This window comes from Ceratotherium simum, chromosome 4 (assembly GCF_057802395.1).
Source record: "Ceratotherium simum simum isolate JZ-2026a chromosome 4, ASM5780239v1, whole genome shotgun sequence".
NCBI lineage: Eukaryota > Metazoa > Chordata > Mammalia > Perissodactyla > Rhinocerotidae > Ceratotherium > Ceratotherium simum.
The window spans coordinates 58,426,392-58,444,215 of NC_141903.1; the positions used below are offsets into that span (position 1 = coordinate 58,426,392).

At 33.8% G+C, this 17,824-nt stretch overlaps 1 protein-coding gene across 2 annotated transcripts in view; it reads right to left on the reverse strand.

Annotated features, from left to right (window-relative positions):
• The window catches only part of YTHDC2 (YTH N6-methyladenosine RNA binding protein C2), a 77,158-nt gene that overhangs the window by 13,843 nt on the left and 45,491 nt on the right, over positions 1–17,824 (reverse strand). For both annotated transcript variants that reach the window (XM_087429917.1, XM_004420304.3), the window contains 7 exons: positions 17,545–17,650; positions 15,725–15,844; positions 15,136–15,408; positions 12,961–13,087; positions 10,123–10,328; positions 9,574–9,769; positions 914–1,023 (listed from right to left, as the gene is read on the reverse strand). In XM_087429917.1, coding sequence (XP_087286043.1) covers positions 914–1,023; positions 9,574–9,769; positions 10,123–10,328; positions 12,961–13,087; positions 15,136–15,408; positions 15,725–15,844; positions 17,545–17,650 — 1,138 coding nt within the window. The remainder of the gene's footprint in view (positions 1–913; positions 1,024–9,573; positions 9,770–10,122; positions 10,329–12,960; positions 13,088–15,135; positions 15,409–15,724; positions 15,845–17,544; positions 17,651–17,824) is intronic.

Genomic DNA, 17,824 nt, shown 5'->3' on the forward strand with positions numbered 1-17,824 from the left:
GAGGCGAGGTCCCTAGAGATTGCGCAGAGACAGTGAAAAGAGCAGAGTAAAACGCAGTACTGGAGAACATCTGACATTTAAGGCACAAACACATACAGAAGAGTCAGTAAAAGAACCTAAGAGACCTCTCTAGAAAGAAGAATCAGGAAAGATTAATGTCACAGTAACTAGTGACAAAGTTGGGACGGGGAAGGGGGAAAGGGAAAGAAAAATGGGGAAGGGCAGAATTACAAAAAGACAGTTATGGACGATACTGCCAAATACGAGAGAAAGGCTGAGTTTATCAAGGCTGGCTTTGACAACATGGAGGACAATGTTGACCTTGGCAAGCACAGTTTCAGAGAAGTGAAATGCTGGAGGAAATGGAGGAGAGACTACAGTAGGTTAAAGTGATGAATGAGTGAGTGATAAAAAAAGTAAACCTAGCCAGTGTCAACTACTGACAGCTTAGCTGCCAAAAAAAAAAAAAAAGATATAGAATGGTCTTTAAAAGTAGAGATGGAATTAAGGGAAGGCTTTGTCAAGAAAATTTTTAACTTGAAAAGAAATATTCATCTTTCCCAATTCAGAGATATATGAAAAGAGAAAACAGAATAAACTCACTATCTTTCTCTTAGAAACAGAGTTATACAAAATAAAGGGAGTTCTTGTGTACCCAATACTCAATATTTTCTTATCTAAACAGAAATATTCTATTACCACGCTTAAATACTGAGCCACACCTAGGTTTTTCAAATCTTCTATTAGAATAAACCCCAATATGGCAGGGAATGAAGGCCCTATGAAAACTGAAAAATAAGCTGTATTCTCTAGTACTAAGGGCTCAATATTAAAGATATAATTTTCATCATACTGTGTATCAATTCATACTAACTTAAATGAAAGAAATTTATCACACTAAAAAGCAACTTACCTCAGGCTCTAGTTTGAAATTGAGCCACTCATCAAGTTTCAAAGCTGCCAAATTAGCAGTTGTTCTATCTTCCATTTCACTATCACTACCGTCATTAGAAACACCATCCGCTGTTCAAACAAATATTGAAAGGAAAAAACTTTGACTTTTACCATTTATATCATAGCAAAAAAAAGTAAGTAAATATAAATACTCCATATTTAGTGTATATACATAGTCTATATTTAGTATATCTATATACAGATCCTTTTGATATACTAAAAATTTGTGTGGGGAGTTCTCCAAACCCAACAGGTCACAAATTAAATCTCAATATTTAAAAGGAGAAAAAAAAGACATCGTAAAGACCACACTCTCTAATCACAATGCAACAAAACAAAAATAACACGGACATAAAAACTGAAGCACAATCTTTAAATAATAACTATATGAAGAAGAAAATTAAGAACATAATTAAAGAACAAAATGAAAACATTATATATCAAGTACTATTCATATAAATTCCCAGTTTTCAATTCAAAAAAGTTAGAAACTACATGTTTAAAAACATCTTAGAAAAACAGCATAAAACCTAAAGAAAAATAGAAGAAAATAGTAAGGAAAAAATTATATTACATTAGATAAGATAAAATGATAGTAGTAGTTAAAACTATAATCCAGTTCCTTGAAAAGACTAATAGGCAACTCTCCAGGAAATTTAATAAAGGGAGAAGAAAGCACTAATCTATCTACAAAATAGAAATGAGAATAAGATTACAAAAATTAATCTAAAATGTTTTAAGTTGAAAAGATATAGTATGCATAATTTTAGAAAAATAATTTGAAATCTTCAAAGAAATTCTTCTCTGTAAAACAAACTGAAAGAAGAAGAAATGACTAAAACTGACAGAATAATAGAGAAACCCAGACTGAGGAAGAAATTAAAGATGTCCTTAAAGAACACCAACAAAAAATTCCAGAACACCAAGTCTCTCAGACTTTCAAGGAATCAAATAATGGCCAATTCCTTTAATGAAACAAATCTGAATCTAACCCCAAATGTAATAAAACCTAAAGCCTAACGATACCTGAATGCATGATGTGTGCATGTACACAAACTCTATAGGTCAGCCTCACTAATGAACACAAATATAACAATTTCAAATAAAATGCTAGCAAAATATTCAGCAATGCAATAAATTCTCCTTAATCTACGGAAGGTTTGTTCTTGGCAAGAAATGATAGTTCTGTAAGAAAACATCTATACCACATCAATAGGCTAAACAAATTCTGATTATATGAACAAATGCTCAAAAGCTATTTAATAAATTCAACATATTTTTTAAAACATTAAAAACAGAACAATTCTTCCTTAATTTAATAAAAGTACTTTTATTAAAACAAAAATTAACTTTAACGGTACAAGTTGAGAATTTAAATCTTTAAAATTCAACAAGACAAAGTAGACAATTAACATGGTTTTCCAAAGTCATAAAAAAGCAATAAAAGGAGTAAATTTTGGTAACAAATTAAAATATTACCACCTGAAGGTGATAGAATTTAATACATAGAAAATTCAAAGGATTAATGAGAGCTTACTAAAGCAACAGAGTAAAAACAAATATATTGTTTGTGGTAGTGTTCCTACTAAGCAAGATCAGCAGGAAAATGACATAAAGAGAACTCATTCACCACAATAATTCAAGAACAACAACAAAAATCTTAAGAATCATCTTAAGAAATATTATCCAACCTTCATACAACTTAACAAAAAAAATATATTGCTAAATTTAACAGAAAGTATGGCTACATAGAAGAATATCCTAAACTTTCTGGAAGCAAACACTAAATTAAAATCACAAAAGAATTGTTGGTTGCAGAAAGGGTTACAAGAAGATGACCACTGAATATTCATCATAAAAAAATAGGTAAGATTATCAAAGAATAGCTTAATAACAGAAAGGCAGCAAAGAGTTACAGGTAGATTGTCCACTACCAGATATTAGAACTTATTAAAAAAACAAAACTACTAAACAAGATGGTACAACATAAAGGCAGAAATTTAAAGTAACAGAATATACAGAAAGTTTAAAAATGCCAAATATAATATGCAATAAAGATGCCAAATGTAATATGCAATCACGTAAGCTTTCTAAAAGAGGATACATAAAGATTATTTAATAAATAGTGCAGATGAAGGGAAAGCACTTGGAAAAAAATTAGATCTACACTTCAAACCAGAGTCAGTTCAACATGGTTGAGAAAATTAAATATCTTAAAAATCAAATTACAGAAGAAAAAAAAACAAAAACACAATACTTAGGTCAATAAAAGAAGGAAACTTTCTCAGCTTTGAAAGTGAGTAGTATAGGAAAAGATTATTCAATTTGAATATACAATAAACAAAACAACTCAAAATATGTAAAACTAAAAGAGATAACAGATTATATTAAATATGATGGAAAAAGGGCTAATACCTTTAAAATCATAAAGCTGTAATTCAGATTTTTAAGAGAAACAGCAGTACTTAAATAAATGGGCAAAAGATGAAATAAACAACTCAACTAAAGGGAAATAAAAACAAATGCATGGTGAATTATTTCTTTTTTTTCTTTCTTTTTTTTTTTGCTGAGGAAGATTCGCCCTAAGCTAACATCTGTTGCAATCTTCCTCTTTTTTGCTGAGGAAGGTTCGCCCTGAGCTAACACCTGTTGCCAGTCTTCCTCTATTTTGTATGTGGGCCGCCACCCAAGCATGGCCACCGACAGATGAGTGGTGGAGGTTCACGCCCGGGAACCGAACCTGGGCCACGGAAGCCAACCGTGCCCAACTTAACCACTAGGCCACTGGGGCTGGCCCCGAATTATTTCTTTTTGATAGGAATAAAATTAAAAGTGTAAAGAGCTTTTTTAAAAAATATATTATTTTATTAACATTTTATTAAAATAGCAAATTTCTTTTTTAACACTAGCACCCAATGATGGTGTAGCTGCAATGAAATTCACTCTTGATGGCCCTAATATGTCTATATATGAAGGAAGAACCATAAATAATACTCATATACTTTTATCAAAATTAATTTCCACTTCAAAGAATTTTATCCCAAGGAAAATATTTAACGAAAGCAAAAGGACACACAGATAAAGATGTCAATGTACCAGTGCCCTCACCTTATCCATTCTCTTCTGAGTTACTTACCAGGCTATTTCTACTCTCTCTATACAAACTTAATCCCCTTTGGGCCCCATCACTCCACTGAAACTGCTCTTGTCAAGGTCATCAATGACTGCCATACTACCAAATAAAACACATCATTTTCAGCACACATCTTTTTCAATCTCTCAAAATAACATACAATAGAGCTGACTACTCCTTTGTGAAACCTATTTACCTTCAATACCTGGCTATTCTTTCTTCCTCTACTCAAATTAAAAGTGTAAATAAAAGAACTTCCTCTACTACAAAAATCAGAGAAATTCTAATATTTAGAATTTTTTCTATTTTTTGTCTGATTTTTTATTTTTGTCAAGAACCCTCTCCTCTATTTACACATTCACTTTAAGAAATCCATTCTCAAGCCTTAATATCATCTACAAGCTCATGACTTCCAAATTTGTATTGCTGGCCCAGGCTTCTTCCCTGAGCTCCAGATATGAAAATCCAACTGCCTCCAGAAAAAAATCTTACTTAGGGTGCCTTAGCCATCTCAAACTTAACATGCCTAAAACAGAACTCTTGATTTCTCCCCTAAACAACCTGCTCCTCCCAGTTTTCTTAATCTCAAATAAGTGGGATCAATTATTCAGCAAGCTACCACAGCCAAAAACCTGAGAGTTAACGACTCCTCCCTTTCACTCACCACCCACATTCAATCCAGCAGTTACTAGTACCTCCAAAATAATTTTGAATCTACTTCTCTTCAAGTCAGCTGCCACCACTGTAGTTCTGAGCCATTATCATCTGTCGTAAGACCACTGCAAAAGCCTCCTACCTGTCTCCTCCCTTCCATTCTTGCTCCTTCAGCAATCCATTCTCATGGCCAAAAAGATCTTTTTGAACATAAATAACACCATGTCACTCCCTTACGTAAAACCCTTCAATGTCTTCCCTTGCATTTACCATGGCTTACAAGTCCATGCCTTTCTTTCAACCTTATCTCACTCTACTCTCCTCTTGATCATTATGCCCCCAATCACATAACCTTTCTGTCAGTTCCTAGATCATTTCCTAGCACAATCTTGGCCCTTGCCATCTTCTTCTTCCTAGAGATTATTTCTGCATCTTCACATGGCTGACTTCTTCTCATACTTAAGGTCTCAGCTTAAATCACATCTCCTCAGAGAAACTCGTCTACGGTCCCCCTTTCTAAAGTAGGTCACCCTTAAGGCAGCCCTCTTTATTTCCTTCATAGTACCATGCAGATTATTTACTTTTTTGCTGTCTACCCTCAGTATCATGTAAACTCCTGAGGACAGAAACACCTCGTCTATCTCAATGCCTAGCACAATACCTGACATACAGCAGTTGCTCAAAAAATATTTGCTGAATCACCAAAAAGCAAAAAACTGGAAACAATTAAGATGTCCAACTGTAAAGGAACATTTTAAATGCATTATGACACTTTAATGTGATAGAATATTTTGTAGCTGTTAATAAAAAATATTAAAAATGTTTTTTATATTCTGTACAATGAAAATAGAATATAAAATAACAGTATGGGTAAAATAATTTAAAATAAGTAAACATATAGAAAAGTATATAATATTAAAAAGTGTTTGCATAAGGGTAATGGTATTATAAGTGACTTATAATTATTCCCTTTAAACAATTACCTTTATTTATGATAAACTATCATTTAAATTGAAGTGGAAGAGACAAACAAACTTTTTTATTATTCCCTTTAAACAATTACCTTTATTTATGATAAACTATCATTTAAATTCAAGTGGAAGAGACAAACAAACTTCCTATCAGCAAGATTAATCAAAAATGCACAAATCAATATCAAGTTACCTTAGAAATCAATTTTAAAAACAGTGGTACACTTTAGTATTTTCTAATTAGTTTTAATATATCTAAAGGGAACAGACATAAAAACGGAAATAGACTGTAACACAATAATAGTAGGGGACTATAACACTCCACTTACACCAACGGATAGATCATCCAAACAGATCAATAAGGAAACATTGGCCTTAAACGACACACTAGAACAGATGGACCTAGTAGATATATACAGAGCATTCCATCCAAAAACCGAAGAATACACGTTCTTTTCAAAGGCACACGGAACATTCTCCAGGATTGATCACATATTAGGCCACAAAACAAGTCTCCATAAATTTAAGAAGACTGAAATAATACCAAGCATCTTTTCTGACCACAACGGTATGAAACTAGAAATCAACTATAGGAAGAAAATCAGAAAAGCCACAAATACATGGAGATTAAACAAAATGCTACTGAACAACGACTGGGTTAACGAAGAAATCAAAGAAGAAATCAAAAAATACCTGGAGACAAATGAAAATGAAAATACGACATGCCAGAATTTATGGGATACAGCAAAAGCGGTTCTAAGAGGGAAGTTTATAGCAATACAGGCCTATCTCAACAAACAAGAAAAATCTCAAATAAACAATCTAACAATTGCACTTAAAGGAACTGGAAAAAGAAGAACAAACAAAGCCCAAAATCAGTAGAAGAAGGGAAATAATAAAAATCAGAGCAGAAATAAATGAAATAGAGACCAAAAAAACAATAGAAAAAATTAATAAAACCAAGAGCTGGTTCTTTGAAAAGATAAACAAAATTGACAAACCTTTAGCTAGACTCACCAAGAACAAAAGAGAGAAGGCACAAATAAGTAAAATCAGAAATGAAAGAGGAGAGGTTACAACAGACACCTCAGAAATACAAAAGATTATAAGAGAATACTATGAAAAGCTATATGCCAACCAATTCGACAATCTGGAAGAAATGGATAAATTCTTAGAATCATACAACCTTCCAAAACTGGATCAAGAAGAAGTAGAGAATTTGAATAGACCAATCACCAGTAAGGAGATCGAAACAGTAATCAAAAACCTCCCCAAAAATAAAAGTCCAGGACCAGACAGCTTGCCTGGTGAATTCTACCAAACATTCAAAGAAGACTTAATACCTATCCTTCTCAAACTCTTCCAACAAATTGAGGAGGGGGGGAAGCTCCCTAACTCATTCTACGAAGCTGACATTACCCTGATACCAAAACCAGACAAGGACAACACAAAAAAAGAAAATTACAGGCCGATATCACTGATGAACATCGATGCGAAAATCCTCAACAAAATACTAGCAAATCGCATACAACAATACATTAAAAAGATTATACACCATGATCAAGTGGGATTTATTCCAGGGATGCAGGGATGGTTTAACATTCGCAAATCAATCAACGTAATACACCACATTAATAAAATGAAGAACAAAAATCACATGATCATCTCAATAGATGCAGAGAGAGCATTTGACAAGATCCAGCATCCATTTATGATAAAAACTCTGAATAAAATGGGGATAGAAGAAAAGTACCTCAACATAATAAAGACCATATATGAGAAACCCACAGCTAATATCATCCTCAATGGTGAAAAACTGAAAGCTATCCCTCTAAGAACAGGAACCAGACAAGGATGCCCACTGTCACCACTCCTATTTAACATAGTATTGGAAGTCCTAGCCAGAGCAATCAGGCAAGAAAAAGAAATAAAAGGGATCCAAATTGGAAAGGAAGAAGTGAAACTGTCACTATTTGCAGATGACATGATTTTATATATAGAAAACCCTAAAGAATCCACCAGAAAACTTTTAGAAGTAATGAACGAATATGGTAAAGTTGCAGGATACAAAATCAACATACAAAAATCAGTTGCATTTCTGTACACTAACAACGAAGTAGCAGAAAGAGAAATTAAGAATACCATCCCATTTACAATTGCAACAAAAAGAATAAAATACCTAGGAATAAACTTAACCAAAGAGGTGAAAGATCTGTACACCGAAAACTATAAAACATTTCTGAAAGAAATTGAAGAAGACACAAAGAAATGGAAAGATATTCCGTGCTCTTGTATTGGAAGAATTAACATAGTTAAGATGTCCATACTTCCTAAAGCCATCTATAGATTCAATGCAATCCCTATCAAAGTTCCAACAACATTTTTCACAGAAATAGAACAAAGAATCCTAAAATTTATAGGGAGCAACAAAAGACCCGAATAGCTAAAGGAATCCTGAGAAAAAAGAACAAAGCTGGAGGTATCACACTCCCTGATTTCAAAATATACTACAAAGCTATAGTAACCAAAACAGCATGGTACTGGCACAAAAACAGACACACAGATCAATGGAATAGAATTGAAAGCCCAGAAATAAACCCACACGTCTATGGACAGCTAATCTTTGACAAAAGAGCCAAGAACATACAATGGGGAAAAGAAAGTCTCTTCAACAAATGGTGTTGGGAAAACTGGATAGCCACATGCAAAAAAATGAAAGTAGACCCTTACCTTACACCATACACAAAAATTAACTCCAAATGGATTAAAGACTTGAATGTAAGACCTGAAACTATGAAACTTCTAGAAGAAAACATAAGCAGTACGCTCTTCGACATCGGTCTTAGCAACATCTTTTCAAACACCACATCTGACCGGGCAAGAGAAACAATAGAAAAAATAAACAAATGGGACTACATCAAACTAAAAAGCTTCTGCACAGCAAAGGAAACCATCAACAAAACGAAAAGACAACCTAACAATTGGGAGAAGATATTTGCAAACCATACATCTGATAAGGGCTTAATCTCCAAAATATATAAAGAACTCATGCATCTCAACAACAAAAAAACTAACAACCCAATTAAAAAATGGGCAAAAGATCTGAACAGACATTTCTCCAAAGAAGATATACAGATGGCCAACAGACACATGAAAAGATGTTCAAAATCACTATCAGGGAAATGCAAATCAAAACTACAATGAGATATCACCTCACGCCCATCAGAATGGCTATAATTAACAAGACAGGAAACAACATGTGTTGGAGAGGATGTAGAGAGAAGGGAACTCTCATACACTGCTGGTGGGAGTGCAAACTGGTCCAGCCTCTATGGAAAACAGTATGGAGATTCCTCAAAAAATCAAGGATAGAACTACCATATGATCCAGCTATTCCACTGCTGGGTATTTATCCAAAGAACTTGAAAACACCAATTTGCAAAGGTACATGCACCCCTGTGTTCATTGCAGCGTTATTCACAATAGCCAAGACTTGGAAGCAACCTAAGTGCCCATCAAGGGACGAATGGATAAAGAAGCTGTGGTATATATACACAATGGAATACTACTCAGCCATAAGAAACGATGAAATCCAGCCATTTGTGACAACATGGATGGACATTGAGGGTATAATGCAAAGTGAAATAAGTCAGAGGGAGAAGGTCAAATACCGTATGATTTCCTTCATTAAGTAGTAGATAATAACAACAATAAACAAACACATAGGGACAAAAAAAAAAAGACAAAAAAAAAAAGGGAGCTACCACTACATAAATTTTTATAATTTCAAAAGTTCTTTGGTTCAGTAAAAAGAAAAAAATTCATTTCAAATGGTTTTTATTTCTCCCATAATACATTTACCTCGAAAGGATGAAGGTTCTTGAAGAGCAGTACTTGCCAACCTAGCTGGTCCACAGAATACCAATACAGTGACAGGTGTCACTGCTGAACAACATCTAATATTAGCTATTCTATGGGCTCTGGTCATTTCATCATAAATAAGCCAATCTGTGGGCAATGCCTGAATTGCTGCAGCTTGACCATTGGCTGGAGGAATCTATTAGGAAAATAAATCAAAAAATTGTTAACTGTATTTACCACCTAATTTACTGGCAATACTTTTAAAACGTAAAAAGTCCCTCAATGAAATAGATGATGTATATTAGTACCCAAGCAAAAATTAAAGCAAGTCATTGCTCACGTGGTTTGTATAAAAGTCCTCATTACTTAACACATTACCTCTTCCGACTCTAAGATTCAATCAAAATTTTGTTCCAATGTTGAATTATGCATATATAACTAATTAATTTCTTAAAGCAGGTCGGTATTTGGAGCATTTTTTGTTTATCTTCAACTATCTCAATTAGATTAGTTTTACCTCAAGGCCTAAGAGCATTAAAAATGTTTTACCTTTTTATATTGAGGCTGACTGAGAACTGAAGTGGGATGAAACCGTACTTTTTTCTCCTTTGGCCCTGTCAATACTACATTCTCTCTGTCCACATGGACTAAATTAGGATACATGCCTGCCACCAATGCAGCTTTAACGACAGCCCAGTTCTCGGAATTTGTGTTAACATCTCGAATGTCACCACCACCTCGTGCTCTAACAAAACCTAGAAAGAGGAAAAAAAACCACATCAACTTTTTCTGTTGTGCAAAGTATGCTTTTAAATTCGTGTTTTTTGCAAGTGGGAGAAAATATCTGCAAATCATATATCCAACAAGGGGTTAATCTCCAAAATATATAAAGATCTCATACAATTCAACAATAAAAAAACAAACAACCAGATCAAACAATGGGCAGAAGATATAAACAGACATTTTTCCAAAGAAGATATATGGATGGTCAATAGGCACATGAAAAGGTGTTCAACATCACTAATCATCAGGGAAATGCAAATCAAAACTACCATGAGATATTACCTTATACCTATTAGAATGGCCATAATTATCAGGACAAAAAACAAGAAATGTTGGAGAGGATGTGGAGAAAAGGGGAACCCTCATACACTGTTGATGGTAATGCAAACTGGTACAGCCACTATGGAAAACAGTATGGAGATTTCTCAGAAAATTAAATATCAAAATACCACATTACCCAGCTATTCCACCACTGGGCATTTATCCAAAGAACTTGAAATCAACAATTCAAAGAGACTTATGCACCCCTACGTTCATTGCAGCATTATTCACAACAGCCAAGACAGGGAAGCAACCCAAGTGCCCATCGACTGATAAATGTATAACAAAGATGTGGTATATATACAATGGAATACTATTCAGCCATAAAAAAGACAAAATCGTCCCATTTGCAACAACATGGATGGAACTTCAGGGTATTATGTTAAGTGAGATAAGCCAGACACAGAAAGATAAACACCATATGATTTCACTCATTTGTGCAGGATAAACAAATACATGGACAAAGAGAACAGATTAGTGGTTACCAGAGGGGAAGGGCATTGAGGGGTGAGCATAAGGGGTAAAGGGGCACATATATATGGTGACTGACAAATAATAATGTACAACTGAAATTTCACAATGTTATAAACTATTTTGACACCAATAAAAAAAAGACAAAAAATTTTGTTTTTTACAAAAAATTGTATAACCCACACAAGTTTAATGATATTCAAATTCCACAATAAATAAGAAAATCTCTGGAAAGTTTAAAATATAGAATCAATGTTCTAAGGAAGTTTAGGTTTGCTCAGGCTAAAGTGAGTAGAAGATTCATTGGCGACTTAGAGACTTAAAAAAATACACACTCTTGCTACAAAGCTCTTCATAAGCTGCTATCAGAAACGCACTAAAAAGGGGCACATGTGTATGGTGACGGGTGGCAACTAGACTTTTGGTGGGGAACACAATGTAGTCTATACAGAAGTCGAAATATAATGATGTACACCTGAAATTTATATGTTATAAACCAATGTTACCTCAATAAAACAATAAATGTTATCACTATGACTGCTTGAATCAGGTTTCTATCCACCGCCACAACCCTTTTCCCAATTATATAGATCTATGCTATCTAATGTAGTAGCTATCAGTCCCACATGGTTACTGAGCACTTGAAACGTAGCTAGTCCTAATTGAGATATGCTTATATGCAAAATACCCTCTGGATTTCAAAGACTTAGTACAAGAAAACATAAAATATCACATTAATAATGTTTTATATTGATTATATGTTAAAATGATAACACTTTAGATATGAGTTAAATAAAATAGATGTAAAATTTTTAAAAAAAGAAACATACTAAAATCATAGCTGAAAACCTAACCCATTCTTCTGACTGGTATTAATAACATTTTGGTTATTTTTTTTTTTTTACATTTATTTATTTACTTCCCCCAAAGCCCCAGTAGATAGTTGTATGTCATAGTTGCACATCCTTCTAGTTGCTGTACGTGGGACACGGCCTCAGCATGGCCGGAGAAGCGGTGCATCGGTGCGCGCCCGGGATCCGAACCCTGGCCGCCAGCATCGGAGCGCGCGCACTTAACCGCTAAGCCACGGGGCCGGCCCAACATTTTGGGTATGACAGACACTAGTTATGGAAGTGAAGTCAAGTAAATATAGATTATTCTTGCTTGAACTGAAGTCCTTCATATTTCCCCATATTTGAGACAACTCTAAATCCTCTGGTTCATTCCTTATATTACTCTGACACGTCAGCTAATCCGTGAATCAAGGCTCTGGTACTTATTTCTATTTCTTCAATGTACTGTGCTACTCAAAAAGAAATTCAAAGAAGCAATTCTAAAATGAAATAGCAACACTGGCATTCTCTTTAAGAAAAAAAAAAAAATCAAGTGCCTTCAAGAGATTACTATTTATGTTCCAAAACTAAGAAGACCAGCATTCGTACCAATCTATGCAAATTTTTATAATTTCTGTTTCATAGAGCTAAATAATTGTTTGTTAATAGTGACAAAATATAACTACAATATCTAAACTGATTTTTGCCAACAAATATATCATAAATTGCTTATTGTCGACAGTACCAAAAGGTATTCATATATTTCTCAACTACAGCTTCTGCAATATCATTTTTTTTAATCAAAAAAAAGTTGAGGTCACAAAGATGTCTACAAAGCAGTTCATGAATATAAGATATACAACAATGTAATAACGTCTTTAAAATAATATGAGATGGCATCAGTTTATACTAGAAAACGATGAGGTATGGGCAGGGTACTCTTAGTGGTTTAAATAGGTTCTTTGGGGGAAAACTTTACCTGATGCTCTAAGTTGACCAAGTAACTGGGTTCTCATGCCTATGATTATTTCCATGGTAGCTTGTGAAAGAAAATTCTTTTCACAAAAGGCTCGCTCCCACCCATCACTTCGTGCTTTCTGCCATGCCTGTAAAAATATCATTATATAACAAGATACATTTACCAATTACTTCTTACTTAAGCAACAAAGTAACTGCAAATCACTGCATTAACCACTCAAGGTCAATTCTCTTTCTTCTAACTATTTCATAAAATCTAAGACTATATTAAAAAAAAAAAGCAAACTCATAGAGAGAACAGACTGGTGGCTGCCAGAGGTGGAGGGTGGTGAGTGGGTGTAATGGGTAAAGGTGGTCAAAAGATAAAAACTTCCAGTTATAAAATAAACAAGCCCTAGGGATGTAATGTTCAGCATGGCCACTGTAGTTAATAACTCTGTATTGTATATTTGAAAGTTGCTGAGATCTTTTTTTTAATAAACTTTTATTTTTTTATTGAGATATAATTGACATATAACATTATATTAGTTTCAGGTATACAACATAGTGATTTGACACTTGTATATGTTGTGAAATGGTCACCACAGTAAGTCTAGTTAACAGACTCAAGAGTAGATCTTAAAAAGTCCTCATCATGAGAGGAAAAAATTTGTAACTGTGTGTGGTGATAGATGTTACCTAGACTTACTGCAGTTATCATTTTGCAACATATACAAATACTATATCATTATGTTGTTCACCTGAAACTAATATAATACTATATGTCAATTACATTAAAAAATAAAGTTAAAAATTAAATATAAAAAATGAAATCTAAGACTTTATGATCAAATAAAATTTATCATTAGTTAATTTATACCCAAATGCTATGAAAGCCATTGAGTTTATAAAATCCCAGTGAGAAACAAGTATCAGGTAACCTAAATGACCAGCTATGTAAAAATATTTACCTTTACAGATATGTCTGCTAATTTTCCTCCTCCAAAGTGTGGCAGGTTTTCAACTAAGCCACCATAGCACCATTTATATCTAAGAATTCTGCCACTCCAGTCCTCCAAAAATAACCTCTATACCAACCTCCTAATCTGTCTGAGAATGGAAAGTGGGATTTCCAGAAACCATCTATATGCAGTATAAGAAAGCTCCTCTTTGAAAATGAGATTTCTTGTTTTGGAATATAACTGAAAGCCAAAAGCAGTAATTTATCCTTTCTGCTTTTGAAGGAGCTGGGGAAAATGCAAAGAAGAGATAGGAATTCTACTCCAAATCTCCCTCTAATTATTATCACTCAACTGATCTACTGTAATATATGGTATCTAACAGACTCAATTAATACCAATGCATCATCCATTGTTCAATAATGCTCACAAAAGAGTGTGCAAATATCTTTTTAAAATTGTATGCATGAGAAAATTCCTGTATGCCTGAAAAAGAGTACTTTCTGCATAAACAAAATGAAATTTTAAAAAAAATTATAGGCACAGCCTACATTCAAGAGAATTTAAGGATAAATAACATATCTACTTTTTCAAGAAATAACATATTCTTCCCCACATAGCTGAATTTCTAAATTATATATCATTTCCCTTCCTCAGAGTCCCACTTTCCTTATCTTTTCTTTCCCATTTATCACTTTCCTCAATTACTCACTACCATTATCTTAAAAGGCTGTTAAGTGATTTTTGGAATTTGTTTTATAAAATTAAGTTCTTAGCATAGTGTCTTGAGCACACAAGAAAAAGATGTACTCTAAAAATCAACAATTATACATTAAATTCAAGATAATTTTCTTCCAAGCTTTGTTCTATATACTTTGAATAATATACAATGTTGCTTAACTAAAATTTTAGAGCATTCCTTGCCAAGATATGACTGAAATGTAAGAAAGATAAGAAATTTATTTATTAAAAAATAAATACAAGTATAAATAAATATAGACATACATACATACATATATTCCTACCAAGAGAAAATTGAGAAAAGAAAAGAAAAGAAAGTAGAGAAAAACTGTGATAATTTTAACATATAAGAAGTTATTTTTCTGGGCTATTAATAAAATGTGAGTTTATAATAACAAAATTAGTGGAATCCTATCTATTTTTTTAATTTGTTATACTTGCCCCAGAAATGTGTTTAACCAGCAACATTTTCAGAAATAAAGTGATAACAGCAGTACCTGGAATGCTCTGAGAAGCGCCATATGGTCACTGAAAGTTCCTGCAGTAAAACGTTTCCTACAAAGCATAGCTGCACGTTTTTGAGAGGCCTGGGTTGGCAGGACAAAAGGATCTCGATAGGCTAGTGTGCAGGCAATTGTAAGGATGGGGTCCAGACACTTCAAAACAACAGCACACAGCACCATTTTACCAAGATGGGGTTCTACTGGCAAGTCGGCCAAATGATATCCAAGTTCAGTGAGATCTTCCCATGCATCCATTGCATCTATTGTCTAAATAAAAGCATACAAAACAGAATGTGACCTGACCAAAATTTATGTTTAACCAAACCACACACTTAAAAACCCATAAGTAAGAAATAAGAATATAAATTTTCTTTTGCTACTATATCTCATAAAAAATATATTTTGCTTCAACTATATAAAAAAGAACTATACCTACTATTTTACTCTAATTACATGAGAGCATCACTCAAAGTACATGATTATTTAAGATAATTTTTTTAAGTACAAAATTAGTTAACATGTATTCTCATTTGGTTTACATTTCAAGTAAAATAGGTAAAAATAAAACTGTTAAGATACCAACCTTAAGCATTTGTATAGCATTTCTTACAATTAAAGCTGGTGGAGGCTCAGGAGCTTTCATAAGGAAATCAGCGATAGGACAATTAACTGGGGCTAACAGCTTGGTATGTAAACAAAGTTCCTGTAAATAAAAACAGCAAATAATTTTGAAATATTGAAATAATAATTTTTATTTTTATAGAAATCATGGGAACTATAGTTCCCAAATACAGACTAGTAGTGTCTCTGATTAAAATGAATGGTAGAGGGAACAATGTCTTTCTATGAAAGATGGGCTCATACTTTGCCCTATGTGCCACAACCTTAATAAACACCCTCCATCAACTCATATCAAGGTTATCTTGCCCCAACTGGCAATGTCTCATCACACAGTTCTTATCCATAACAACAAGAGTTACTGTTCAAAAAAACCTTTTCTTTTCTTTATTTTACATTCTAGAATCTTCTATCTATTCAACAAATATTTAAGTGCTTACTAGGTGCTAGGCACTGCGCAGCAAGTTGGAGAAAAGAAGACAGGCAGACAAGTGTCTGCTCTATGGAGTTTCCATTGTGTTGAAAAACAGAATAATTATATAATTACTTAATTACAATTGTGACAAGTGCTATGAAGGATACAGGGAGCTAAAGAGGCAAAACAAAAGATTTAATCAAGTTAAGGAAAGAGAAGGAGGCTATGGGAAGTCAAAGGCAATTTCTCTGAGGAAATGACACTTTAAGATGTAAAGATTGAGCAGGAGTTAACTACACAAGGAATAAGGGGGAGGACTTTAGGGAGAGAGGATGGTACATATGAAGGCCCTAAAATAGAAAGAAACAAGATATGCTTGAGAAATTGAAACTACTGGTATGAGTAGAGAGGGGAGGAAAGGCAAGAATCAAAAAATTAAAACTAGTTGGGGCTGGCCCGGTGGTGTAGGGGTTAAGTTCGTGCGCTCCGCTTCGGCGGCCCAGGGTTCGTGGGTTCAGATCCCAGGTGCGGATCTACACACTGTCAAGCCATGCTGTGGTGGCATCCCACATATAAAATAGAGGAAGATTGGCACAGAGGTTAGCTCAGCGACAATCTTCCTCAAGCGAAAAAAGGAAGATTGGCAACAGATGTTGGCTCAGGGCCAATCTTCCTCACCCCCCAAAAAAAAAAAATTTAAAACTGGAGACAGAAGCAGAAGAGATCATTTAGGCTCTTAAGAATTTTGTGTTTTATCCTAAGAGGAACAGAAAATGGCACATAGGATGGGGAAGTGGGAAGTCATCTAGATACGCAGATGCCAAAAAACATGATCCAGTGTCTCTTTAAAGGTTTGGAAGCCAGCACCTAACCAAATTAATGTACTTCTAGTGGTTTTCCCTAGAAACTACAGTGTCTGGCTGTTCCAGGAAGTCAGAAAATCTAAACGAAAACAATAAAGGCCAGGAAATCTTAATAAATTCAGTTCCAAAACTACCCAAGTAATTTCAGTATATTAAACTGAGACTTTGGACCTTAAATAATTTGTTTCCACTCCTCATTGAGAACGTAAAAGGTGAACACTATGTGGTTAATAGATTCTTAGAATGCTGCATAAAAAATAACAATATACTTATAAACTGTACCATAATTTAAATGCACTCAAGTAATTCATTAAAATTTTGAAGGTTTATGGATTAAATTTTCTTGTATAGAAAAAAATGTTAGTTATATATATAACTACCTTCCATAATATATATTTCATAATTTTGTCTTATAAATTAATTAACAGTTCAATCAGTATAAGTTGAAATGGCCCCTCTCTTCTCTCACCCACAAAAACAGCCTTTTAGAGTTAAATAAATTTCTACCTGTAATGGCATTCTCAAAAGTTCTGGAGTCTGAAATTCCAACATATTCTGGAATCGGAGTCTACTGAACAGCCGGAAACAAATTCCAGGTCTACATCGCCCTGCCCTTAACAGTAAAATACAAAATTAAGACTCAAAGAAGCCATAAAGACTATAATAAGGAAACTGTAAAAAAGCAATGTGATTTAGGAGACAATGAACTAGGATCAGGACATCTGAGTTTGAATCCCTACTCTGATTCTTACCCCTGTAAATCCTTTCAGAAGATACTTCACTTGTC